At 41.2% G+C, this 26,774-nt stretch overlaps 3 protein-coding genes across 5 annotated transcripts; 1 reads left to right on the top strand and 2 right to left on the bottom strand.

Moving 5' to 3' along the window:
* The first annotated feature begins 125 nt into the window (after nucleotides 1-125).
* On the top strand, nucleotides 126-1,628 carry ppil1 (peptidylprolyl isomerase (cyclophilin)-like 1). The gene is made up of 4 exons (XM_037490607.2): nucleotides 126-332; nucleotides 561-715; nucleotides 899-967; nucleotides 1,260-1,628. The coding sequence occupies exons 1-4, from the start codon at nucleotides 277-279 to the stop codon at nucleotides 1,478-1,480; spliced, it is 501 nt and encodes a 166-aa protein (XP_037346504.1). The 5' UTR covers nucleotides 126-276; the 3' UTR covers nucleotides 1,481-1,628.
* A 140-nt stretch (nucleotides 1,629-1,768) lies between these two features.
* On the bottom strand, nucleotides 1,769-13,986 carry LOC119229839 (sodium- and chloride-dependent GABA transporter 2). Its single transcript, XM_037490603.2, has 14 exons — nucleotides 13,746-13,986; nucleotides 10,007-10,141; nucleotides 9,797-9,937; nucleotides 9,485-9,572; nucleotides 8,006-8,138; nucleotides 5,754-5,888; nucleotides 5,566-5,669; nucleotides 5,178-5,302; nucleotides 4,815-4,927; nucleotides 4,562-4,699; nucleotides 4,189-4,291; nucleotides 3,915-4,015; nucleotides 3,528-3,698; nucleotides 1,769-3,373 (listed from the first exon to the last, which is right to left on the bottom strand). Exons 1-14 carry the CDS (start codon nucleotides 13,918-13,920, stop codon nucleotides 3,257-3,259), a joined length of 1,779 nt encoding a protein of 592 aa, XP_037346500.2. The 5' UTR covers nucleotides 13,921-13,986; the 3' UTR covers nucleotides 1,769-3,256.
* A 1,244-nt stretch (nucleotides 13,987-15,230) lies between these two features.
* On the bottom strand, nucleotides 15,231-26,723 carry LOC119229575 (sodium- and chloride-dependent GABA transporter 2-like). Of its 3 annotated transcripts, none has more exons than XM_037490074.2 (15): nucleotides 26,324-26,723; nucleotides 25,851-26,037; nucleotides 24,715-24,849; nucleotides 23,593-23,733; nucleotides 23,407-23,488; nucleotides 22,303-22,435; nucleotides 21,995-22,129; nucleotides 21,768-21,871; nucleotides 21,231-21,355; nucleotides 20,843-20,955; nucleotides 20,616-20,753; nucleotides 20,357-20,459; nucleotides 19,424-19,524; nucleotides 17,929-18,099; nucleotides 15,231-16,839 (listed from the first exon to the last, which is right to left on the bottom strand). In XM_037490074.2, exons 2-15 carry the CDS (start codon nucleotides 26,005-26,007, stop codon nucleotides 16,690-16,692), a joined length of 1,788 nt encoding a protein of 595 aa, XP_037345971.2. In that variant the 5' UTR covers nucleotides 26,008-26,037; nucleotides 26,324-26,723; the 3' UTR covers nucleotides 15,231-16,689. The 3 variants fall into 3 exon arrangements, with proteins under 3 accessions (XP_037345971.2, XP_037345972.2, XP_037345973.2); XM_037490075.2 differs by having other exon boundaries at nucleotides 25,851-26,034; XM_037490076.2 differs by lacking the exon at nucleotides 26,324-26,723 and adding an exon at nucleotides 26,222-26,297.
* Nucleotides 26,724-26,774: the final 51 nt, after the last annotated feature.

Genomic DNA, 26,774 nt, shown 5'->3' with positions numbered 1-26,774 from the left:
CTACGTCTAAACGCAATCCACATTATTAGTGTAGTAATTGTATAATATGGTGCATGCAATGTCAATGGCGAATTGCCGTGTTTCCTTCGCTAGAGGGCGGTCAGCTGTAGCCGACTTCGTGCCACCTCGTCTTCTGCGCAGGAACGAGCGCGGCTGCCAACGAGGAAGAAACTCCCCGCTGAAATGAATTGAAAAAACGCGCTAGGCTGCAATCACGTAGATTTTATACAAACAAGTTTGTCTGAATCCCATTAAAGTGTTCCGTTAGGATTAAAAATGTCAGGGATACCTCCAGACACATGGCAGCCGCCAACGGTGGCTCTGGATACCACGTAAGATTTTATTAAAACCGCTGTATGCTAACTGAGCTAAGCTAGCCCCCAGTAACTCGATGCTAAACTTTAGCTAATGTTAGCGTTTGTTGCCTTTATTTACGTGGTAACTTTCGCAATACTCAAATACAAGGGTTTTGGGTCATTTTTAGCACGCCACAGTGCTGCCTGTGCCGTTGAAATAAGGTAAATACTAACATCTATCGTTAATACTGACGTGCATTGCAGGATGGGTACTGTTGTAGTGGAGCTGTACTGGAGACATGCACCAAAAACATGCAAGAACTTCGCAGAGCTTTCCAGAAGGGGCTACTTCGTCAACACAAAGTTTCACCGAATAATCAAAGATTTCATGGTGCAAGGAGGAGACCCTACGGGAACAGGTGGGTTAAACACATGCACTCATAACCATAGAATGGGATGAACTAGATTCTCTCAAATCTCTCCCTTCAATTACTCAAAAATGAGACCATTAGAGACTCCAAGTTAAATGTTTGTACTTTCTTGTTACTTTACCTCACTTGATACTACTTCTGTGTTTTACTGATCTTATATTCCACCAACAGGCCGTGGTGGTGCCTCCATATTTGGGAAGCAGTTTGAAGACGAGCTGAGCCCAGAACTGAAATTCACAGGTAATCGCAGTGGAAAAATCTCACTTAAATACAAAGTGGTAGATGTGGAGCAGGTGAATATATGTTGGTAAATAAAGAAAAGACTTAATTCAGTCTGTGACTGAGTCCTCAATGTCATTCATCGAAAACAATAAATTTTAATAAACTGTTTGTTTTATATCCATGGAAATAATACTTAATGATAAAAATATCAAAGCATAGTATGAAATAGTGTTTTAAATGTTATGTGATACATTTAAGAGTAAAAAGTCCCAATGTGTAATTTCTTTGATTTCATTTCTGTGTCTGTTAGGTGCTGGTATTTTGGCGATGGCCAATGCAGGACCAGACACAAATGGAAGCCAGTTCTTCTTGACTCTTGGTCCCACTCAGTGGTTGGATGGAAAGCACACTATTTTTGGAAGAGTATACCAGGGAATGGGAGTGCTGAACCGAATCGGCATGGTAGAAACAAACGGTCAAGATCGACCAGTCGACGATATAAAAATCATCCGAACAAATGTATCCAATTAAACAAAAACTTCTTTTTTTATTCAATAAATGTTTCAAGTATTGTTTTTTTTATAAATGGTATGAGGAATGGATGACATTGACAATGACTGCTTTATTTCTACCAAATAAAACGAATAACAGACAAAGGTTCAGGTCAGTAAGATCTCTGTGTCTACTATAGGGCACACAAAAAAAGATGGGTCCAGTTTAATGTATATGATAATTTGTTAATTATCCTTCTATTGACAAGTGTTTCTGTGTGAAAGGCCATCAAGTCAGAAAAGTAAGTGAATATTAAGACAATTCATCCAAGAGTAAACAAATCTAACTTTATTTTAGTTCACAAAGGTCATCCATATGTAAAAAGAAAGAAAATAATAAACAATATTCCCCCAGAATGTCATATATTATATAAATATAATGTATAAAGAAACCAAGTATGAAATAAAGCACCCATCAATATGGTCATCAAGAAAATAATAAAACTACAAAATGTGTTGAGGCACTATAGGAATTGCATTATAAATTCAGACAACGTAGTTTAACACCTATTGTGAGGTATATTTGGCTTAATATATGTTCTAAAAGAAACATTGAATGTAAAAACAATTAGACATAGTAAAACCACCAATACATCTCAAAAGAATATCAGACAATGTGGGAAATGACATTTGATGTTGGTGCCGTAGCTTCAGGACCTTGAGAGTTTCACAGAAGGGAAAGACGTGTCTGACTTGGTCTGCTAGAAAATCCGGAGAAGCAGCATTTTGTGTCCGATTTTAAACAAACCACAGGAAACGTGTAACGAGATGTGATTCTATAGATTAAACCGTGTAACTAAACTGAGTCCAAGGACTTGGGTTATTGGGTCAATGGAATTATTAGATCTTTTTTTTTAGTTAATTTTGCCACACATACTGATCCTGAAGAAAATAAGTTCTATGTTACTAAAACTAAAAAATTAAGGAAATAGTTTATTTGACCTGAAGTGATAAAATATATGCTTATTTAGTATCTAGTTAGGACCGATATCCCATCGTTGAAACAGCTCTCTCGGTTTAACTTAATAAGAAGCAAGAGGGAATAACTGTCCTGGCTCTGTCAAGTTATTATTGAGTAAATAAAAAAGACCAATCATACTCCTGATCACTTATTTAAATGTTATTTTTTTTTTAAGTGATTCCATGATGTAGGGCTGGGGTCTTTGAAATTATAACATCACGTCCAGAGCAGTAAAACATTTACTACAGCACCTTAAATGAATCCAAATACTTGAAGGTGAAACACTGACATTTTCCCGCACAATAAGTTCTCTCATCTGAAGTACTTTTAATTGATTTAGATGACCTTTAAACACTTGCTTAAGGAAGGTTCCCAAAGAGCCTTCACATTGTTTTATTAACACTTTTACTGAATTAAAATATCCAAATATTCTAACACTGTGAAAACACTGCACGTGCAGATTAAACAAAGGATGTGTTTGTGTACTTGAGAGGTGCTCGGCGAGCTGTTTCCCTCTTTACACTTTGTATGCTGTTTTAGAGGTGAAAAAGCCATGTTTTCATTTAGGGATGATCCTTTGTCTCAAAGTCACATTTTCCAGTCACACCAACGATTGCACCAGAAGTGTTGGGATTTCAATTTGGCTCCTCAATCACTAAACAAGTTCACCTCCAGTTACAATAGATATTTAATATACTGTAAACAATAACCACACCGTAAAACCCCAAATATGTAAATGATTAATAACCACCATAACCTGATCTTACGAAAACGTTTTTTTTTAAGGCTTGGCATTCAGTACACAATGCCGTCGTGTCCACCATCACGGATGTGGTGTGAGGCGCGGATGCTTTCCATCTGCTTTGTCATTCCTGGGAGGTCAGCTGCAGGCTGGGAGCTCCTCTGGAGACGCTACAGGAAAGTATTAACATTGTCAAAGAAGAGCAGACTTCGCACTGTGCACAACCAACAACGTCACAGTGCAAACAATAAAAAAAAACCACAAGATAATGCTTTAAATCTGTAGATGACCAAATGTAAAATAATGGTCACCACCACCACTGACCTGCCACAGAGTCCCTTTTACTTTGGTGAGTTTCCACACCATGGTAACTGGAATCATCACCAGAGACGACATGGCCAGAAACCAGCCGATGCCGTACGCCCACCAGGGATAGATGTAGGAGTTGTTGAACCTCAGGGGGGTGTACCTCAGCAGCAGAAACACGAGAGTGCCCTTTAAAGGGAAGCAACTCACAATTATTCATTGTGTGATCAATCGGAAAGCTCTCTTCCATAAACAGTCCCATAGAAGTGAACCTAATGGTATAACATGCGTGTGAATGGCATCAGCTGACAGGAAGTAACTGTTGCCTAGTAAGGAAGTTGCTAGGCAATAGCAAAGAAACGCTTTGTGCACAATGTAAAATACTGTCCTTTTTAAAACACCTACACTGCAAACGAGGGGGGTTCCATACAACCAGGAGTACTTGATCATTGTCAGCGGTCTGTACCCGATCATGTCCTTGATGTTGTCACAGAAGCGATCAGCACCTTGGACAGAGAAAAAAAACACATCACACATGCTAAGAAGTATGAAGCCTATATCATTTCACTTAATTTAGCTGCTTTCAAAGGGAAAGCATAATATATTCTGAGCTTTTTAAAATACAAAAAGGCTGTGCACTCAGTGTGATGTAGCTGCCCCAATGAAAACTGCTCCTTACCATAAATCCATCCAATAACCACTGACTGGAAGATAGCCATCAGAAGTAGAGTGGGACCACTGCAAACATAGTGGTCAAAGATCTGCAGAATGTATGCACCACCCTGAAATTAAAGCATGCAATAAATTGGTCTGGATACCAATGCTTTTTTTAAATTTAGCGCTAAGTAAAGAGCTCCCACTGATGCAAGCCCTAAACCAGAGAACATCCTTTTCGTGGAATCGCTTCAGGCACGATGTAAAACTGTACAAGCAGACAAAGAATTCCTCCTGCTGGTAATAATACAAAAAATGTAGGGTGTCAATTGTTCAAACGGCAAATGATTCTCACGTGATGAATGGTTTACGTGACCAATGATCACTGTGCTTCTCACCTCTGACACCAAAAAGAGGCCAAATCCAAAGCCAAGAGCACAGATCAGCATCAGAAGACTCTCTCTGCGATATCCTTTTCGGATCTGGGACGGGTAGACGTCTGACAGAGAGGTCATGAGGCTCTCAAGCCCAATAAACTGTAGAAGACAAGACGGCCTTAAAAACAGAGCAGTGAACTGTGAGCAAAAGAAGAAATGTCGGAGGTGGGATTTTTTTGGGGGGGGACCGGGGACCAGAGTGGCTGCGGCTGACCTGTCCATCTATTCCTAACAAGATGATCATGATGAAGAAGCAAACCGACCAGACCTGGGGCCACGGCAGAAGGGTCACAGCTTGTGGGTAGACTATGAACACAAGCCCAGGGCCTGTAAAGGGAGAGCAGCAGCAAGTTAGGCCTTTGCTCTCTGCAGGGTCTTTTTTTTAATTCAATTTTGGAGCAGCAATTATTGGCATCAGTATCAAAGCTTCTATCTGATCCAGTGTGCTTCCTAAGTAGAGGATTATAGGCCAAAGAATTCTCAAAGATGAATCTGAAAACTGAAAAAACCAAACAGCTTTGTGTAATCGGACAGTTTGAGATATTAATATTAGGAACAGTGAGATTCACGCTCGTACCTGACTCGGCAACCAAAGAAATGTCCACACCCTGTTTTTGGGACATGTAGCCCAGAACTGAGAAAATGGCAAAGCCAGATATAAAGCTGGTCCCACTATTCAACAAGCAGAGATAGAAGGAGTCCCTGCGAATCAGAAAAACATGTCTTTATTTCTCTCTTGGTAACACAGGCCCCTTAAAACTATAACAAAATAATGATAAACAGAGCAGGCACTTTGAAACCTAAAATAAAAAATGAAGGAATACAATGCAAGGAAAAAAGTGAAAGCTCAAATGAATAAAAAGAATGAATTTTAATCCAAGCCACCAGCCATCAGATGTAAGCCTGTTACGATGCTATTGTTTATTAGACAACCTGTAAACTGTAGCCACGGGATCAGCACTCACCTGTAACAGTTGTTGTTGTACTTGTTGTAGCTCCCAAGTGTAGTCAGGCATCCCAGACACAGCGCATAGGAATAAAATATTTGGGTTCCAGCATCCATCCAAACCTATAAGCCAGGGACAACTTATTTACACTCCTATTTCTGCTGTAGAATAATCCAATGGCAGTTTGAATACAGGCTCTGTGATACCTGTGGGTCAGCGAGTCGTGCGGGATTGGGGTACAGGTAGTACGTGATGCCATGAAAGGCTCCAGGAAGAGTCATCCCTCTGACGAACAGCACGGCCAACATGATGAAGGGGAATGTGGCCGTCACGTAGGACGCCTAAAGCCAAGCGTTGATGTGAGTGGCTCATTATTCTTACTGGCTGTGCGATGCTTGCTCGCTGTGTGGCCAGAATTCAGCCCACAACAACAACAACAACAACAAAAATGCAATTTTGAACATCACTTCCAGAGAAAGCACACAGCGTTTGCTGAAAAGTATCCAAGCTGAAGATGAAGATCACTGAAAAGGAGTGATTTCTTAACTGCTGCAACTGGGGATGAGACATGGTGACCGACTCCTCGGTCAAAGCATAATCTACACACAACGCGTGCTCCCCAATGCCCATACGTGACCGTATGAACCGCTCCACCTCATGAGACCTTCACTGACCCCCTGACTTCAGTCGATGTGATAAAAAAATGTGTCTTGAACACTCTATGACAGATTGGCATGATGCATCACTCAGTCCGTTACCACACTTTCACAAATTGGATCAAGTCTCCAAACTGGACAACTGCTGCTGGTTTTGTAGCAGCTCATGACAAGGCGTGGAAAGCCACTCAGATGGAGAACACATGAGCGGCATGTTTTTCTATATATCATATAACTAATTGGTGGTTTTAAATGTGGAATGTGGGATTTTTGTAGTAAAGGTAGCTGCACCACATACCAAGGTCACAGAGAGTCACAGTAGAAAGCAGCAGTAAAACATACTGTGGTACCGGGAGAGAAACACAGGACAAGTTTTTACTGCAGCTTGGTAGGGGGGGGGTCAAACAAAATGGGCCCCAAAAATGTGTTATTGTGTTTTGAGCATTTCTAATTCATCCAGCATGGCCAGCATTCCCAATGAGAGGATTATGCCTCATGGGGACTCAAAAACAATAAATCAGGGCTTGAAAAACACTTCCAAGGTGATGCTGCTGTTCAGAAACTACGCATTTCATATTAGGGTCACTGGTTGTTTATCTCCAAGTAACCTTCACAGATGTAAAGCATAGCTGCCGTATTAGTGGTAAGAGTTGGTATCAAGACATTCCTACTCACATGTCCATAAAATACTAAACTCACACCATTGAAAATACAAGCTTCTTCGATTTAAAAAGCACTTCCCAGGGCTCCAAGTCATCGACCCGCTAAGTTCTAAGTGGATGGAGTGAACGGGGAATGAATGATATGCAAAGGACGTGCAGACAGACTGACAGACAGACAAAGCATTCCTTGCTTTTGCCGTCTTTATAAAGTTGCCGCAGGAGGATTTCAAATCCGTGACAGTGACGCACTTCAAGTATTGGCCTGTAGCCACTTTTCACACCATAATGAAAACCAACTGTCATAATGCTTTGATTCAATGCTCTAGGCCTGACTAATAGTTGCAGGTGAAAGAGCTGCATGCTATTTGCATGTCTGGGCAAACCACAGATAAAGACCTGGGCCATCGAGAGTGCCACAGTGTTCCATAATTGCTGCGAACCCGCTTGTGAGCATGTGGACACATGAAGGCCAACGGTCCTATTGGTTGTGTGCTGTTTTAAATTAAATCCATCCAACAAAGACTGGTCGATTGTAATACCACATCATTGGTTGGAGAGCTTTAAAATGATGTCTTTAGTCTCTAGTGTTATTCATCAAATTAAGATAAAGATTTGAAAGGTACGGAAGAACATTAAACTGGTAATGAAACAGTCAATTTAATACTAACGCATCTGTGTGATCCACACAAATACATTTGACCATCAGCAGAAATAGCGGCCATTGCTGTGTTGGTTATTCTTAAGCCGGCCAGTGGGTGCGATTCAAAGGCAAAATCAGCCGAAATAGTTCATAGTCGCAGAGTGCAATCAGAGCTGCGGCAGTAAGGGGAGCGCTCTCAGCTGCAGCTGCTCCTCCGTTGGCCAGGAGCAGGGCTGATGGCGGCCAACACCAACAACGCATAGCTGGAGGTACCGGGCATTATTCCTGGGACTGGCCAAAGGAAACATTGGAGAACCAGAACAACATCACAGGGCGGACCGTCAGACCCGGTTTCAGTCAGATGGAACGACATGACTGCTCTTCACCACAAGGACCAATCCCCCGAAAAGTGAAAACTCATTAGAAGCGAGTTTAGGAAATGAATAACACTGAGCATTTTGTGACATTTCTGAGTCAGGGTTCCTGGTTCCTGGTCTTACTTTGCCCGTGGACCTCACTCCCTTCCAGACACAGAAGTAGCAGATGATCCAGGCCAGGAGGAGGCACAGGGACAGCTCCCACTGGATGTTTCCCAGATCCTCAATGCCAGTTGATAAATTGAGCACCCGTCGCCTGTTGAGGATCAAGGAACCGTTAACCAATTATTTGGAGAAATGTACATCTTAGCGTGTCTACGAGGCAACTTTGATTGACAAGTCCAAAAGTCGATCTTGAAAGGTATAATGATGTACGAGCTCTGCCGTCTGTGCATAATACACCCATGAATGTGCAATCAAAGAAACTTCACACCTTCACTGGTCTTTTCAATTATTCTGGTTGATTTGACCGCTTTTCAAGGTGAATTAGGGAGAATATGTGTCCCGCCCTAACAGGTGCTCGAAAAAATACCGAAAGAGTGATGGATATACTAAGCAATTACAGTTTGTGCACATCAAGAAGTCTAATCAGTCAAGATCAATGGAAATGTCTGCGCTTGTGTGTTTTCAGGGCTTTTGGTGTAACAAGCCAGTTCAATGCTAACATTGCATTTAGCTCACATTAAAGGGACGGTAGAAATGAAAAAGCAGATTCTATGCTTAGGACAGGGAGCAGGATAAAACCAAGGTGCATTACACTCGTAATCGTAAATCATTCAGCGGACTGGATTAACCTTCAATGGCAAACCTTTTCCAACATAGGGTGTCCATATTTGTTTGGCTTTTCTGGAATTCTTTATCTAATGGGATCTTTTTGATGAAAATACATATTTACAAGTGATTATATGTGATTATATGTATATACAAATATGGACCATTTCATGGTGTTACCGTCAACATACTGTATATAAATCCTGACAATATCACTTTTGCAACCATACAACTGCTTTTGTGAACTCTCGCAGTATATACAATTGAATAATCACAAACTTGAATGTCTCAACTTAATGGAGCTGACTTTTGATTTGATTTAAATAATTAATCAATAATGATTAAAAACACTTGTAGATATAGTAGTTATAGTTGTTAGTATTTGTAACACACAAACTCAGGCAATGAGAGGAAAGTGCAGCTAATTGAAGCATGAGTGATATTTAGTTAAATGGTTAGCTTTGTCATTTGTAACCTCAATTAATCAACCGATCTAAAAGATCTCATTTTGGAAGAGTTGTTTACAAGTTGTCGTGTCCAACATACCTACATTAATCTGGTTCATTGGTACTCTGCTGTGTTAGAGGTGGAAAGTGCAGGAATACAGCAATGAAAGGGAATCAGGGGTGTGTAAGTATTATATATGTATATATATATATAATTTGCTAATGTCAGACAACACCTCCTTTTGTCTGAATAGGGACATTATAAAATTTCTGAGGAAATTGCAAAGCACATGTCTATTTTACTAAATGTATTCAGCTCGTGCTCCTTTGATACTGTGTGACACATTTCTACTCAATTCACTTGAATTTGGAAAAAGGAACTTACTGCCAGAACTCTGATACAGATGTTGATGCATTCACCGGCACGGTCTGGTTAACAGTGGCATTATAGTTGTTTAATACCAAACAATTATCTAAAAAATATCAAAGAATTGTTAAACATAGTTCAAGCTGGAAATGCATGCTTCTTAAATTGCTTAAGTCATACATACAAAGAGACAATGCGACATTTTCCTTGTTAGTATGCCATTGAAATCCATCGGGTTAATGATGAAAGTTGATTCTTCCTATAAATCCTTTACACTTTTTTAAAAACAGGTTAAAGTTACAATGCTTCAGGAACAATTTAGTAATTTACCTGTATTCCATGTGTTATTACAGGTGGCCCACGGTAGCTCACCAGAAAACGAAGAGAACAGGTAAAAAAAGGCCCACGCTAAGATCACAACGTAGCTGATGCATCCATAGAAAATGATGATTTGGCTGGCGTATCCCATCCCTGGAAACAACAGAAAGTGTCGGCATTGTGTTGCTGTGCTTTTTCAGTCTTAACTGACGGGCACTTTACCTTCAAACAGGGGGCAGATCTTCCTCCAGCAGATGATTCCTCCCTGACTGGTGTACTGGCCCAGCGCTGTCTCCAGTATGAACAGAGGAATACCACAAACCGCCAGGAACAGGATGTAAGGAATAAAGAAAGCGCCTGCAAGTGTGGAAAAAAGCATCGTAAACATGCACAGTGTGTCACACACACCTCCAAACATGAATGTGTTATGATTCCAAATATATGGAAACTTAACGGTTGATAAGTAGACAACAGTAGATAAAGGCCTAATGAATTCCCATTAGAGCTGCGGACCTGGGCTCAGACACATTGCTCTTTTTCTAAATGGATAATGTTGAATAACATGTGGCACGCGTATCTTTGGAATGTATTTTAGATTCAAGATGAAGACTAAAGAGGGTTGACAGGAACATTCAGTAAAGCAAATACAAAGTAAGTAGCAAGTTAAAGTAAAGAGATGCGTTTAGCTTTCTTTTGAAAAATATCCCAGTTTCAGGGTTCTCACATTTCTTTAACAGAATATTGTAATAGGCCTATACATAATGATTTAATATTTAGTGTATATATATATATACACATGTAGCAATCTGTAGTGGTTATTTGCATAAAAAGGCTGTGGTCCAAATGATTACAGAATAAAATAATGCTACAAAAACACCTCCTTTCATCAACTGTAACATTCAAATTCCTGAATGCTGCAAGATTATATTTTAACACATCTTGGTAACGTTATGATTTTCCTTCACGAAAAGTCATTTTTTACTGAATTTGGCTTGAAAGCACCATGATGTAACTAAATTTAAACTTAAGACCACCGCCCGTAATAAGATCCGCTGATGAATGTTTCTGCCAACATTTTGCAATAACTCTTCTCCTTCCCTCGTCAACACGGATTTATTATACACAGTGAGACGTGTTCTGGTGTCGCTGAGCGTTCGAGCGTTTCTCCAGAACCCAAAGCAAGAATCAACGCAGGCCGATAACTTTTTCACACCAGGATTCTGGGAAATAAACTGTTACTCATCAGCGGTTCACGAGGCCACTTTGTCTCTTTCGCATGTGCAAACTGCTGATGGTGTCGTGCTTAAGTGTCGATTGCCTTCAACATCGTTCAGAACCTTCAGGTGAGGGACACGACTGTGACGTCCTACACAAACCGGTCCAGAGAGGAGGTACCAGGTAGCGAGAGGAGGGTCACTGGTTATGAAACCTTGATTTATGAAAACATGGCCGTGATATAATCGAAACTTCTGGGCAAGAATTCAAAGTGACTCCCCGTGAGTAATTCAATGGATACAAGAGGCAGGTTCATTCATTGAAGGGCTTTGTATGTGACAAAGACCTCATAATCTATGAAATGTTAGAGGAAGCCATTGAAGAGCACTTAGAACTGGTCTGACGTGGTCTCTTGTCTTCCACAGTGTTTTGAACGAGCTGAAGTTTGCCTTTTTGGTTTTCCTGCAGGTTATTAAAAAATGCATTATAATATTAAGAGTTGGTATAAAATAAGGCAGTTCGAGATTTGATAAATAAATGTTTATACTTTGAAGTGGGATAATGAGGACAACATCACCTTGTTAATGTGGGAATCTTAAATCCAGTAACACCAGTACATGTAACCCAACCCACGGAGTAGATCCCTCATCTCATACAACAGCATTTGTCTTTTAATATTTGGGCCAAATGTTTGGATTTATTTATTGTTATTTATTTATTTGGAAGTTTTATTCTTGTTTACCCTGCAAGACAGATTACTCAGCTAAGTGTGTTGGTTCAGCACGGATGTGCAGTTGTGTGTCTACTGTATAACCTTAAGAAACTCAACACAAACAATGGACCAATTGCAATTGATTGCATTTTTCTTCAGTCACTGGAGGTAAGCTGTAGCCCAAATGATGTGTTGGTTTATCTGACCAACAGTCCAACAACCCCAACAAAATAAAGTCACTAATACAACAACAAAAATGCAGAAGAAGCTGGAACCAGAGAAGAATGTACTATTAATAATACCAATAATAGTTGATCACCTGCCGCCGCAGCTATTGATCGGTCTAAGCAGTAACAAGTAAGTGTTTCCTTCCACATCCACGGTGCTGTGTCTTCATTACCTGGATCAGGTTGCTAGTTTTCCCGTTTCTCGTCACTCAATCGTATTTGTTTTCTGTGATAAACATTGACTGCAGCAGCCATTATTTCACATAATGCGGTTTAGTGGGTGCAGGGAAGTTCCCATCCCGTTTCCACCGATGCTGTGTTTGCAAAATGCAGGTATGAACCTCAGATCTGCTTGGTGACTCCGGCGCTGTCCATGATTTAAAAACAACCACATTCAAATGATATTGTAACCAGATACATTAACCACATGTGGTTAAAATATTTCAAATATAGCTCATGACCTTTTCAACACTCTTGACTAGATTTAGAAATAACTATTTGTCATTCGTTACAGCATAGAAGGGCTGCTTTGAGAGAGATGTTTAACCAGTCACAGACATAGGATGAAAATATAGTACATTTCATCAGATGTCTGCATTGAACCTAACCTCATTGACTGCATGAGTAGGAAATCAGGGCCAATGGGCTTTTAAGTCAATTTCATTAAAACAAAGGATACAAACCAATCCAAATGTGCAGGAACTAATCAGAAGCATTCATGTTGCACATGAAAGGGACTTTACTTGTCTGGATGGTGCAAACGATAAATATACATCAAGAGATGAAGATGTACACTGGTGCAAAAGTGACGTATATTGTTCAAATGTAAAATAAAGTGTTTAGTGCATTAGATATTACATAAAGAGCAGAGGATGTGGAACATCTTCTCCAAAAACAAAGTCAGTGGGGGTCCCGGGTTTTATTTATGAGCCCAACTGCTGACGGGAAGAATGCTAAAAGTACTAATAATACACATTGTAATACTAGGATTAAACTTTCCTCACCATGTTTACAACAGTAGTAATAGTTTTGTGTTTCAGACGTATTCATAGTTTCTCAATATAACTCTAATAAAAAAAATGTTGTAGCTACAAAAGTGCTGATGAAGATTTGAGTCGTTCATGATATTTATCTATATAGCATAAATACTAAGCTGTGATCTTACAGTTCATCAGTTTTTCCTAAACTAGATGACATATTTCACATGTCGTCTTTGGAAAGAGATCATTTGAATATCTGGAATAATCAAATAACCTTTACTGCATGTCTCCCTTTGGCTTCCCGTGTGCTCTAAACTCGTCCTGAGACCGGACACTTGTACCACCGGACTGCAAAAGAATCACTTTACTATCCTGTTCAAAGCACCCAATCTCCAAATCAGATTAACATCAAAGGGTGTTAGCGAAGAATGTAACGCTGCTCCTTACCTAACTACAGCCACACTTTTTTTAATAAACTTTCATAACACTGTTAGTCATCAGAAGTGAAGTGGAGGGAGAAGGTCAGTAGGTTTGTCTCCATACAAATACAGTCATAATGAACTCATAATGAAGTGTTTGGCAACTTATGTCTCGTTAAATACGGTGTGTTTTACAAGCTTATGACGTGTTGATTCCTCTCAGTCCTCCGCGAGTTTAATGTTTTATTGTAACAAATTATCCAGAGACGACTTAAACTTATATTTGTGTCTTGGTTAAACAATAAAACAGCTTTAGCCGTTGCCCTTGAATTACTTTGTATAGTAAGCATATTAAACACTTTGCACTTTACATGCTGAACTGAAAGAATAAGGAACAACAACACTCACCGCCGCCGTTCTTGTAGCACAGATAGGGGAATCTCCAAACATTTCCAAGTCCTATAATAGCACCGGCTGCAGACAGGATGAACTCCTTCTTGCTTCCCCATTTGCCCCGCTCCTTGACTGTGTGCGAAGAAGCCTTGGCAGGCGGATGGCACCATCGACACAGAGAGTCAGCCATTCTTCTCGGAGGGAAAGGCTCTTTTGGCGTGACTGAGATTGATCTCTGAGTGTCTGGGTGGACTGGCTGGGGTTTGCACATGTAAATATGTGTGGGGTTACCTAATTGACACACTGCAAGGTATTTAGCCACAAGGGGGACCTCTAGCTGTGCACTGAAAGTTTCCACCCAAAAAACAAAATGTTCCTCCAGCGACAAACAGTAGGCTGATTTATTTGGTGTGACTGATTGCCGCGTGGACACGGTCCTGACAGCTTTACAGCAGGGTCCTCTGCCTCACACATATATGAATGACTAAGAAGGTGGAATTGTTTTCCCCAAAGTAAAACTCAGTCACAGATCCACATTAGCCTCCTAACCTTTCAACCTGTTGCATTTGTGATGTATGAGGCAAATGACTGTGATAAATAATCAATGTCGCTTTCAGATGTAAACTCCTTACATTATAATTACCGTCAAGGCTCAAAAGCTTGATTCATACGAGGCGGGAGACACGGTTCATGAGTGTTTGCATGTGAAACATATCCAAAAATCCAAGATAAACATGGTACCCAACTGTTTAACTGCTTTCATCTCAGTTTAGATCATCATTTTGAATAATTACATCAATCTTATCTGTAAGGGGTCCATGGCTAAATCACCTGCCAATCATCCTCATTTCCAATATGTCTGTTGAAGAAGACATTTCTTTTTTACCGGTTCATTCTTGTATTTCTTTTTTAGAACAACTATAATAATGATTTGTTTTGTTAAACAACTATTTCCTATGATAAGTAGCTCTTATTTAGATATTACTATCCAGTTCTCAGTGTAAATTATCTCTCCATATCGTTGCTTTAGTGTCCCTCTGTTCTTTAGCATAGCTTCTTATCTCGTGCAGTCGCTCACACGCAAAAGCACGCTTCAAACATTCCACATTTTCCTCCTGCAGGACTTCTTCATTTTAAAGGTCACAGCAGGGCGTCCCTCAGTACTTTGGTTGTACCTTTGTGTGCAGAGACTCTAACAGCCACTGCAGCTCGGCGATCAGTGTCGTTTTTTCAGTTTTCACTTTCTAGACTGATGTCGGTAATTTACTCAAGTATTCAGATCATTTCATTAAGTAAAGATTCCTCATTAAAGGAAGATCAAAGGAGCTGTGGAAAATATTTTGAGAATTAACACAGCACCAAACAACTATTTCCTTTAAAAAGTGTAGTTATTTAGGAAAAAACAACTTTTATGTGGTGCCTTGTAAAAAATAATGTTGAGTCCATGACAATATTCAATGGAAAATAATGTGAATATGAATATGGTGCAAAAAGACACTGCCAAAGAAAATGCAAATCTGCACAATATGAAATGTATTGAGTTCACACAACATGGATATGATTTGAAAAAATATGTTGTACATTGCTCACACATAGTCAACCTTAAGGCACCTGACAGCTTTGATCACCAATCGTCACGCGTCTGTTAATACCCATTCAGATTAACCCTTTACTTTGGATCTCTACTACAGTAACAAAACGACTACAGCAAGGTAAAAAAGTCTCGATCCACTAACAAAAAGGTGAATATCATGTTTGTGCAAAACATGCCTTTCCTTTGGGCTAAGCTGCATATTTCTAAGTAAATACGTGTTTTAAATCATAATTGAAGGTGTTTTTGATGATGACATGCGTTCTAGTAAATTTAAGAGTACAAAAGGGTTATAGCTCTTGGTCAAAAACATTTCCCCTGAACGTATACTGTTGGTTTAGAACTGTGCCGAGGACTACAGTTCCCATGACCCTCAGCAGCCGTTGCCATGGAGAAGAATCCACACGGAGGCTTGAATCAGATCTGTAACACGTTCCGTATGATTTTTTGTCACAACAAAGATAACAAAATTAAAAAATAAGACTGTGGTGGCGGGCGTGGTTTCAGCTCGGCTGCAGGGGGGAGAGAGGGGGAGTGGCTCGGGGAACAGGGCCAGGTGAAAACAATAACAACCAGCTGGGGATAATTGTGTGTGTGTGTGTGTGCTCTCCCCTATTTGAGGAGTGAGGCGGGGGCGAGCGAGCGGGAGCAAAATAATTAAAACAATAAAACCTTTGAAGCCCACCACCCTGGTGTCAGTGCCTGTGTCCGGAGCCGTACTAACCCACACCACACCGTACAAAGATGTTTTCTTCAGGAAGCCTGGAGCTCCTTGAAAGTCTCATTTTGCTTTGTTATACATTTAAAACAGAGCTTATAAGCAGAGGAATAGCCAATGCAGCAGTAACAACCTCAGTGCAAAACAGCATCACTACTTTAGTCTGTTGTGTTATTTTGATGGTGAGATGAGTGTTGTGAGCTCACACTGAAAAGCAACGTGCAGAATGGAAACTATCCCCATTTAATTATAATATAATCAAGTAACAGATTCAAGTAAATAAATGTATACATACAGTAACAGAAAATATATGATAAGGAACAAAGCTAATCAAGGACAATATAATAATATCATGTTTAAGGCAAACCATTTCCATTGGTTTCTATGCAGGTGACTTGATCTGAAGTTTTTTTTTTAAACTGAAAACAAGATTATTTTTAAATGGTTCGATAGTGTTCCGATGCTACGCCATGTTGGTCTACAGCAGAGACACCCGACTCGCTGCTCATTGAGCCCGCTGCAGACCCAAACAGAGCTGGATGTCCGAAGGAATTGCTCCTCATCATTTCTCTGCAAAGGCTTCACTTGTAAAACGTGCAGTTTAAAATCCTAACGCCACGTCTGAAACCTTGTCAGAAACGTTCATCTTCTCACATGTGCATCTCCATCTCAGCTCCACCACCGGCTTTGCATTCATTGGCAGCAGGAGAAAGAGTGTTGTCGGGGTCCAGGGGGCATTGCTCCGACTGCTTCGCCGGGCCGTGCGTCTTGATTTCAGGGCGACAAAGATGCCTCAAGTTCTGCGGAAACAAAGTCATGTGAGTAGCGTTTGTTGGCTACAGTGCAGCGGGTTTCCCAACACGCTCAATGGAAGCATGTGCAGAACACCTGGGGAGTCACACACCCCGGATCAAGGCCTCCCCCGTGCTCCTTCCATACAAACTGCACGAATGTAAAAGAGTGAAATGCTGCTGTCTTGCTGACTAATGATTCGTTGAGATTTTTGGGGTTCATCTTTGCACCCGTGACGGGGTTAGGGGGTTAACCCCAACCCGGTGTCCACGTGGAAGCCATGGCGAGGGGGAGGCTCTTGAATCCTTTAAGTGTACAAAACTATGTGATTGTCGGACTTTGTGCAGTCAGCGTGTCTACGGTCGGTTTGAAATCGTTTAAGTAGAGTTTAAAAGATAACTATAGCAAAAAATGACTGGATGAATGACAGTAATTGTCCGACTTGTCGGAAAGAAAGAAAATGTGAGCCTGTACGTATCCGTGTAGAAACACACTGGCTCAAAGTGCTACACAAGAAGCAGCTAGGACCTCTATTTGTCACCCTTCTAAGCTTCATTAGTGCCAGGTTGAGTGTTTTTGTTGGTATGTGCAGCTGCATGTCCTTGACATGTCAGCCTGGGGGGTCTCGGTAATACACTGCTGTTCCTTTTGAACATTTTTAAATCTCCTGTATGTCAGTAATTGGACGGTGCTTGTTGTACAACAGTACTTGCACAGTAATTCTTGCAGTACATACTTGACAATGTTGGAACATCTCTTAATTGAGAAGAAGACCTTGTACTTTATGTGAACTGTTACCTGACTATGACTCACATTTGTGAAGGAAAACGTTCTTCACTGCCTCAAATCAACCATGAAATGTATTTTGGGTAAATGGTGCTAAATATTATTACAGTGCGGTAGAATGTTATTTCGTAGTTTAGCAACAAATTTTACTAATTTAATTTGAAAATGATTACTATAATGAGAATTAAAAAAACTCATCATAATAAAACCCAAAAATATTCAATTTATTTTCTATTGATCTACAAATTGCAAATGTTTTTTTAGAATGACATGTCTATTATTCTTTTAATTAATTTCTTGTGAGTACATACCTGCCCCACAGTGCCTTTCATCTGCATTAGTTTAAAGAGGATCCACAGAGGAACCAGGAGAACGCAGAACAGTCCCAGGCACCAGCCCAAAGCGTAGGCCCAGGGCGGATAGACGTAGGTTTTGTTGAACTTTAGAGGCTTGTATTTCACCAATGAAAAGACAAAGGTGCTCTGACAGGAAGAAAAAAAACAATTATGTTCATCCAGTTTCAGTGAAACGAGGTCAGATCGCTAAGCTTTCCAATTCCAGTTCTTCAAAACAAACTGTATGAGGAAACCTTTGGGAGACACTGCAGTGTGTTTCTAACATCATGGCAAAGGTTCGGAGAAGAGTTCTACCTGTTTCAACCTGCATAGCAGAAAAACCAGAAACCAACACCAGACAGCCACTGTGGGAACGAGCCTTCCATTTAAAGCACGTATCTGCCCCGGTGTTCTTCTCCCCTTCAGCTATCTGCAGTATTTAGCGAGGGTTCCGCTGCATCTCAGATCACGTTGGCCCTTCGGCATCGGCCTGACAATGGATTGGCCAACAGATGCAGAGGGGGTATATTTAGGGGGATTTGGTGTAGCCGGCTGACATCCGTGCCAAGACTTGTGCGCTGCTCGCTGTTTACCTTCAGTTCAAACAGTGTGTTGTGCTCTCCAAATGGACGGTTTGGTCGCATTCTACAGACATAAAGGTTTCGCTCTGCACCTGGATGTCTAAAGGCATCCGTTGCACAGCGAGCAGCGCCTGCTTCCTGACAATCTTAAATAGGATTCATTTGACATCCAATCTGAGTAAACTCCCTTTACTCCAGCAGCCTTTTTTTTCTAAACAACACTGAAAAAAAATCGAGTGAGTCAATTTCACAAGACAAGAAACTTCTGGTGCAAAGCATCCCTGCAGTGCAGCTGAGATACTGTGGCGTTGTTCTTTATTTTTTGTCACCACAGGCCAGCAGGTGTCCTTGTTATTGGCTCTTGGTTCAGAGTCAACATGGGTTGGCTAACTTTTTCTGCAGTGTTTTTTGGAGTTGGGTGAAACATTCTTGCACTCGGTAGGAGCAAAACTTGCACAACACAAATGACATCTTTGTGTAACTGGACCTGACCTCCACACACCTCTGGGAAAAATCCCACAAGAGTGGAAACTGTTGTTCATTGTCCGGCGTATTATGTTTATCTTTTTTTTAGGCCGTATATTTGTGCAGGTTCACATGCGTTTGACTACCTTGTTGTTCTTTGGCTTCGTAAAAAAAATCTTTTTCTGTTTGAACGCCCAAACTCTGAACACTTGATGAAATGCTAGTAACCTTTTGTTGTCCCTTTGTTTCACTCTTTTATATATCTTATATCTTAACACACATCTCTGCTGTTCAATCCAACGTTACAGGATGAGTAAGAACTCAAACTTCATTCAACCATTGAAGTTTCTATATTATCCACGAATGCCTCGAACTAAACGCCTACTCACTATTTTGGTAAATGAAAGAGAGACAGTTTTACTCACCAGACAAACAGTGGGGGTAACGTAAAGCCAGCAGTACTTCATTACGGAAGACGGGCGATAGCCCACCATGTCTTCGATGTTGTCATAGAGACGATCTGCACCTGGAAATAAAAAAGTAGAAATGTAGATATGTAGAACAACTATTCTGCACCCGAAACACGAGCTACGACACAAACAAATACATGATGTAATATATTGATGATTGACGGACCTCCACAAAATACGTGCATTTAAATGGAAAATGTTGTTTTTCAGACCTGCTATTGTGGGTTCTGGAACAATATTTAACAATATTAAATATGTTTACAATATTTTGTATTTAAATTGTTATCTCATTCTTATCATTATTACATTTTTGACCTGCTACACACCACAACAAAATTCCACGTGACGTCTCCCATTAATCCCAAACTCCTCAGTCCATCATTTAAGTCCCAAAGACTAGGAGTCAATATGAAGGACTTTATAGAGTCAATGTGTTGAGCTCTCTTCCATCTTTTGTCATTTACAGTCAAAGAAAAAGTGCGAAAGAGATCAAACGGCCTTTCTTCAAGAAGATTCAATCTCTGTCAGGCTTAAACAAGCTTAAACAGGAGCGGAAGCTGAACGTAGAGGAGAGCCCAGGAATCTACGTGTGGACAAAATATCTCATAAATCAACTGACGAAGCACCACAGGAGTGAGGCGTTGGGTAGGATGTGTGTGAGTCAAGGACAGAACAAACAACAGGTAGGTTTAAAACCCACAACAATCACCTGACTACTTATGTGATTTTTCACATGTTGTTGTTTGACTTGTTTGAAAAACAACCACTGAGGCTTTTTTTAGGACGCTTTAAAAGCTGATAACATATTGGTCGACGACCATTTTCAAAGTGCGTAAAAGCCAAAGTTGTAACAAGAAAATGGTTTGATTGATGGCGTTGACGACTCACCGTACACCCACCCGATGGCTACCGACTGACACACTGACAGCAGCAGCAGATTGTTGCCACTGCAGACATAGTGGTCAAAGAGTTGAAGGAAGTACAAGCCACCCTGCAGGGAGATAGATGGCCCATTTTTATTGCATATCTAATACCAACAACACAACATTTGAGCTCAATGTTGGCATGATTGACATTTGAGCTTTGCTGACTAGAGCCATTGGGCGCGCTCATGCTTCTGTTCATGGTGAACGCGCCACGAACTCACCTCTGTGACGAGAAGGAGGCCGAGGAAGAAGAAGACAACGCAGAGACAAAGCAGCAGCAACTCGCGACGATAAGCTCTTCGAAACACGCTGGGGAACATGTCGGTCACGGAGGTCATCAGGCATTCCAGACTGACGAACTGCCAGGGGACGAGGAACCAGGAGTTAACCCCCAACACTTCAGAGACAACAAGGTTAAAGGCTGAGCGGTGAAACTTTTTTGTCTCACCTGTGTATCTGCCCCCAACAGTATGACCATGATGAAGAAACATATGGACCATAACTGCGGAAAGGGCATCATGGCTACTGCACGAGGGTATGCGATGAACGCCAAGCCGGGGCCTGCATGTGAGCACATGCAGACGTTTTGATAAGGGACATTATTAACTCACTTCATTCTATTCCAACTGGAACAACTCTGACTTTAAATTTGATTATTTACCAATATAATTAATGTAGGTTGAGACCTTCTAGGAAAACAATACAATACAATATATTTTTCCGCCAGTTAAAGGCTCCATATTCAAGCAACAGCCAAAACTACCAACCCTTTCTAAATCATTATTCCCAGTGTGGAGTTCTTCACTCGAACAGATGCGGGGATGTGGTGGTCTTACCCGAAGCAGCCACCTCAGATATTGGCACACCCTGTTCGAAGGACATGAAGCCCAGAACTGAAAAGATGGCGAAACCTGCCACAAAGCTTGACGCGCCATTCACCAAACACAGAACAAACGTGTCCCTGAGGAAACCAAGCAAACCGAAACGCCGTCAGCTGATAAATGACTCTGGTGATGTGAGACGATGATGGAGATAACGGTAAAACACAAAGGCTTCTGAAACGACTATTACTGTAATGACACATTTACATTTATTCATACACACAAGGATGATGAGTGATGTAAACTGTTATCAGTGATGCAGTGGATGAGCATTTTTATATGAAACCTTTATAATAACCTTCGTTATTATCGGCCTTTCATGAACTCTGCCATGATGAGGGGTCTGAATAAAGGCTGTTTACTGGACCTCTTAATTTGAGATGTCCTTCTTCCAGTCATTTATCAATCATCTTGTCATAATACCATGCAGATTTGTTTGTTTTACTAATTCATTTGGGTAACAAAGCAGAAGAAAAGGCAGAGGCTGCTTACTTGTAGCAATCATTATTATATTGATTGTAACTTCCCAGAGCTGTCAGACTGCCCTGACAAATCCCAAACGAGAAAAGAACTTGTGCACCTGCATCCATCCAAACCTGCACGGACACAAAACACGTTATTTATTATTAGTAAACCTTCCCCACGCATGAGAGCAGACGCATTCGTATGGTGCAATCCAAGTATCTCACAGTAAGCATCAAGTTACGTGTATCACTTACTTGAGGGTCCACCAACCTCGTGGGGTCCGGGTACAGATAGAAAGCAATGCCATCCACCGCTCCTGGTAGAGTGAGTCCACGCACCAACAGAACCACCAGCATCACATAAGGGAATGTGGCTGTGAAGTAAACCACCTGTCAAAACCAGACAAGGGCCGTTTAAATAAGGTTACATGACCATCAAACTAGGTGACTGCAAAGTGTGACAGGTTTGTGCAGAAATGTGCAATAATTGTCTTAGCAATGTGAAAAGGATCAGTGGGAGGAACAAGTAGACTTCTTATCGACGCGGCTCCTCTAGTTTGTACCTTTCCAGTGGATCTGACTCCTTTCCAAACACAGAAGTAGCAAAGGACCCAGGCCAGTAAGAGACACAAGGCCAACTCCCACCTCAGGCTCCCAATCTCTTCAATCCCTTGAGATATGCCCAACACCCGTCTCCTGAAAACAGTCACATCGTGTTGTCGAGACAGCGTCAGCGTGTGGACAACAGCTCTGGGAACGTTGCTCATCAAACAAATAACAAGGTTTTTATGATAGAGAAGAATCGCAGTGTGTGATCGCGTCGTCTTATTGCTGTACTGCACCACCTCCATCTTGAAAACAAGCAAATATTATTTGGATTGCATAAGTGAACTTTCAGTTTTAGGTGGAAATTAATAGTCACGATTTTCTGGCGACACCCAGATAATAAAGCTATCTTTTATTTTCAGCACAGCTGTGAGATGGAGGGAAGATTGATTCACGCGAGTCTCAAACTGAGTCTGTTTCTCAAACATTATCACCTAACTTAAGTCAACCTCATAAATAGTTTGGGGAGAGGAAAACCTCCTTAAGGGACAAAGCTGTACATGTGGTGTGTTACTAAAAGTGTAAAAGTTGTTATTGTTATTGCCAGCGCAGAGTCCTGAATGTTCTATGTGTTATCTACTGAGAAAGGTTGGCCGTGACATGTAATACAATAAATGTAACAACACCCTGTTTTTATGTATCAGCTGCCAAATAAAAAGTATGTGATATATATATATATATATATATATATATATATATTCATGATCCCATCCCGCCCCACTTCCAAATGACCTTAATATAAACCCACGTCATTATCAGACAGTCGGAGCATCTGACGTAGTATTTGGAGAGAGAGCGACACAGACCTCATAGAGCAGGTGGGTTTGGACGGATCTCACAAACACAGCATCCAGGAGACTAAATGTTGACATTTTGTGGTTTGAGTTGTTAATATCACTAGTTATGTGATTCCCTAGGTCTCATTTGTCACTAATCTCACTAATTATTTTACCGTGCTGTCAGAGACTGCAGTTTACAGTCTGCTAATGCGCATTTAGGGATTCATCTTCTAAAGAAATGTGACATCAGCAAAAAGAAATACAAGTGTACATTCTACTTACTCCCAGAATTCTGTTGCAGGCGTTGTTGCGTTTGCTGTCCAGTTGTATGATGCATTATTTTTGTCAAATTCAACACAAAACTCTAAGAAAGGAAAAGAGGGCATGGATTGATCTATAAAACAGCGTGGAAATATGCAGACAAGGACGTCTGTCGTGCTCGTTGCTCATGTGTCTCTGTGTCTCTACCTGTGTTCCAGGTGTTTCTGCAGCTGGCCCACGGGACCTCAGCGCTGAAGGAGGAGAAGAGGTAGAAGAAGGCCCACGCCTGGATGACAATGTACGACACGGCAGCGTATGCGATCACAACCTGGGTAGCGTAGCCAATCCCTACGAAGGCAGGTAGGGTGGAAACAGTGTACATTATTGGTAACAATCTGCAAAATGATAAAGCATAAAGGGCTTTAAAAGGGTTTAAAAGGGGTGTAGTTTTAGTACACTATTTGCACTATTCACAAACAGAACCATCAACAGGCCCAAATAACGCTTTCCCTGCACCTGGCAGTTACTATTCCTGTTATTTAGGGATTTAGGGGTTATTTATGTTTTTTTTACTCTAAAAGTAGGGCATGCTTGTTTTTTGTCACTTCTGGAGAATCAATATTAAACACTTCAATTCATGTCTGATATTAATATATCTTTATATTCAAGATTTTTGGGTGCGGCCTCAAAGTCCACATTAATCTCTGGTTCACATTAGGTTTGATATTTTGCCAAGCAGGGAGTTCCAAGCAGCAGCAGCAGCAGACACACCCATGGTGTGCAGAAAGTGTGTCATTCTGTTTGTGTAACGGGGCTTTTAACACACACTGATTCAGTTGGCTCTGTACGACGGAGTCACTTAGAACAGAAGAGAAAAATCATTCAATGCAGACAAATCAGGTAAGGTACATTTTACAACATGTCTGTCTCAACACTGCAAAAATAAGTTACATGAGCTTATAAATATGAGTTAGATCCTTTAACTAGACCGAATACACAAATTGGCATAATTCAAGCTTAAGGGTGATCTTAATGAACCAGGAGACATTGTTTTGCAGCCAGTCTTCACATAGGGACGAAAGAGACCTCACGCTGTCCTGCAACAATGTTCTTGAGGCCAAAGCTAAAACTCCTTCATGAGAGGATGATCCAGGCAGCCCAATATAAGATTACCCCTTTTAAGAATTTGGCTACTATAAAGATCCAAGAAGTGAGTCTGACGCCTCCATGAAAAACAATGTTCCTTCTGAAGAAACACACTGACCTTCCAAATCGACTATTCGACTACCCAAACCAGTTGCATCATACATGACTTTTTAGTACACAGACCTTCAAACAAAGGGCAGAAGTGCCTCCAGCAGGTAATGCATCCTTGAGATGTGAACTGTCCCATGGCCGTCTCCAGGAGGAACATCGGTATGCCACAAGAGAGCAGAAACAAGACGTAAGGAACCAGAAATGCACCTGAGAGACACGACAAACAAAACAAATCAAAACGCTGCTTTTTCTGTAAATCTGATAAAGACCCACGTCTAACGTTATTATTCCTGTTTGCAGAGAGATTATACAAAAAGATTGTTCCTCAGGGCTTTTTTATTGTTTTTCTCTTTTGGAACATCTGGAAACCGTTAAAAACCCCTCATGGTTCCTCTTATAGAATGTGTGCTGTGAATTGTAAAGATCGGGTTAAAGAGAAAACACACAATACATTACATCTGTATCTTTAACCAAGTTACCACCATATTTAATAACTTTCTGAATGTAACTAAAAAGTTGATTTCCAACTATGTGCCACCTGAGCATGGGTTTGAATAAGACAAACGCTTCCTTTAACATTAGCAACACTGATGACTGCCTGAGCAACTGATAGGGCACAGTGGGTGATTATTATGCTTTTGGAACATCTTATACGAATTTATCACGTGCAGCTAAAGAGTGGTACAGCACCAGCTGACTGTCACACAGGATGTTGTACACATAAGCGCGTGCTTGTGAACTCTGCACCCGACACAGGTAAAATATCACTACATAGGAGTAGAAATCAATACACATGGACTCTGCACCCCAGACACAGGAGTAGATATCAATACATCAATACAACTCTGAACCCCTCTAGAACAGAGGAAGCCCCCCTGCCCCCATGTTCCCCCCTGTTGTTGTGTATGTGTGATGGATGCGAATAAAAGGCTGTTGTAAAGGAAAGTTCGTCGGAAGTGGACACTGCGCACGCTGTGTGGCCGGGCTTCCCCTTTGCAAAGTGAAATACATACGACTTGTCTGTGGTTTGTTCTCATCCTCTCGGTAAGGCAGCAGAAATACCTATCAGCAACTTCCTCATCGCTTAAATCTAATTATGCATCACAGTACATTGTTGACTTTACATGTAGATGAACTGCAGCTGCTTGGATGCGTGCGGAAGAACAAAAGCACTGTATGTGTCTTTCTCGCATGGGAATCCTGCTTACCTCCCCCATTCTTGTAGCACAAATAGGGAAACCTCCAGAGGTTCCCCAGCCCCACCAGGGTTCCTGCTACAGCCAACAGAAATTCCAACTTGTTCCCCCATTGGCCTCGATCTAGCAGTTGTGTCTTCTTCACCAGACTGCTATCCTGACCAGGCATCTCTGATGGCTGTTTCCTTTAATCAATCTTCTAAAAAAAAAAGAGAAAGAAATCATCGTTTAGGCTCTTGCACATTTGTGGTGAACGTGCTGCCAAACCTCTGAAGCGGTGGGCTGTGTGGTGAGAGAGAACTACTCAGCTGATTGGTCGGCACTGCTCATAAGCTTTGTGTTTTTTTTTTTTTTATTGTCTGAACTTAAGCTTGTGTGATTACCAGCAATGGAAAGTTTTCAGCAGAAAGCTGCACTTGTTGAAGCGCATTTTAGAATAAAAGCGACGCATTTAGCAGCCCAGTGTAACGCGAGAGTGAACTCACCCTTCCACCGCCAAGCCCCCTCCCCCAAGAGTCGCTGGCAGCCTCAGCAAACTGATCAGTATTCCTCTAAGCTGGGTGCACCGCAGGATCTCAACAGGAACAACATGCCACGGGCACCCAGGGCTTCCTCTTGCTCCTCTATGACCTCATTATCTGTCGCACTGGTCTGAACACGTCGTGTCACTTGAAGAGTGTTTTCTCTGACCGGGTTCCAGGGGACACCACTTCCCCGCTGTACTTTTCCACCGAGGCGACAGCGCTGCGTGAGACGTTCAGATTAACACAGTTGCTTACAAGTAAACCAAATCAGCTGAGTCGCCTCTCTTATGGGGCGCCCATTCAGGCTGAAGTTATCTTGGTTTATGGGGGCAAACATCATGTAAACGCTAACAACTTTTTAAATGAAAAGTGTGGCTCTACGTCTGTGGTTTTATTTTCCCAAGTGTTTACA

This window comes from Pungitius pungitius, chromosome 8, assembly GCF_949316345.1.
Source record: "Pungitius pungitius chromosome 8, fPunPun2.1, whole genome shotgun sequence".
In the NCBI taxonomy this organism is placed as follows: Eukaryota; Metazoa; Chordata; class Actinopteri; order Perciformes; family Gasterosteidae; genus Pungitius; species Pungitius pungitius.
The sequence above is the reverse complement of the archived record's forward strand: the minus strand, read 5'-3'. Positions and strand labels throughout refer to the sequence as shown.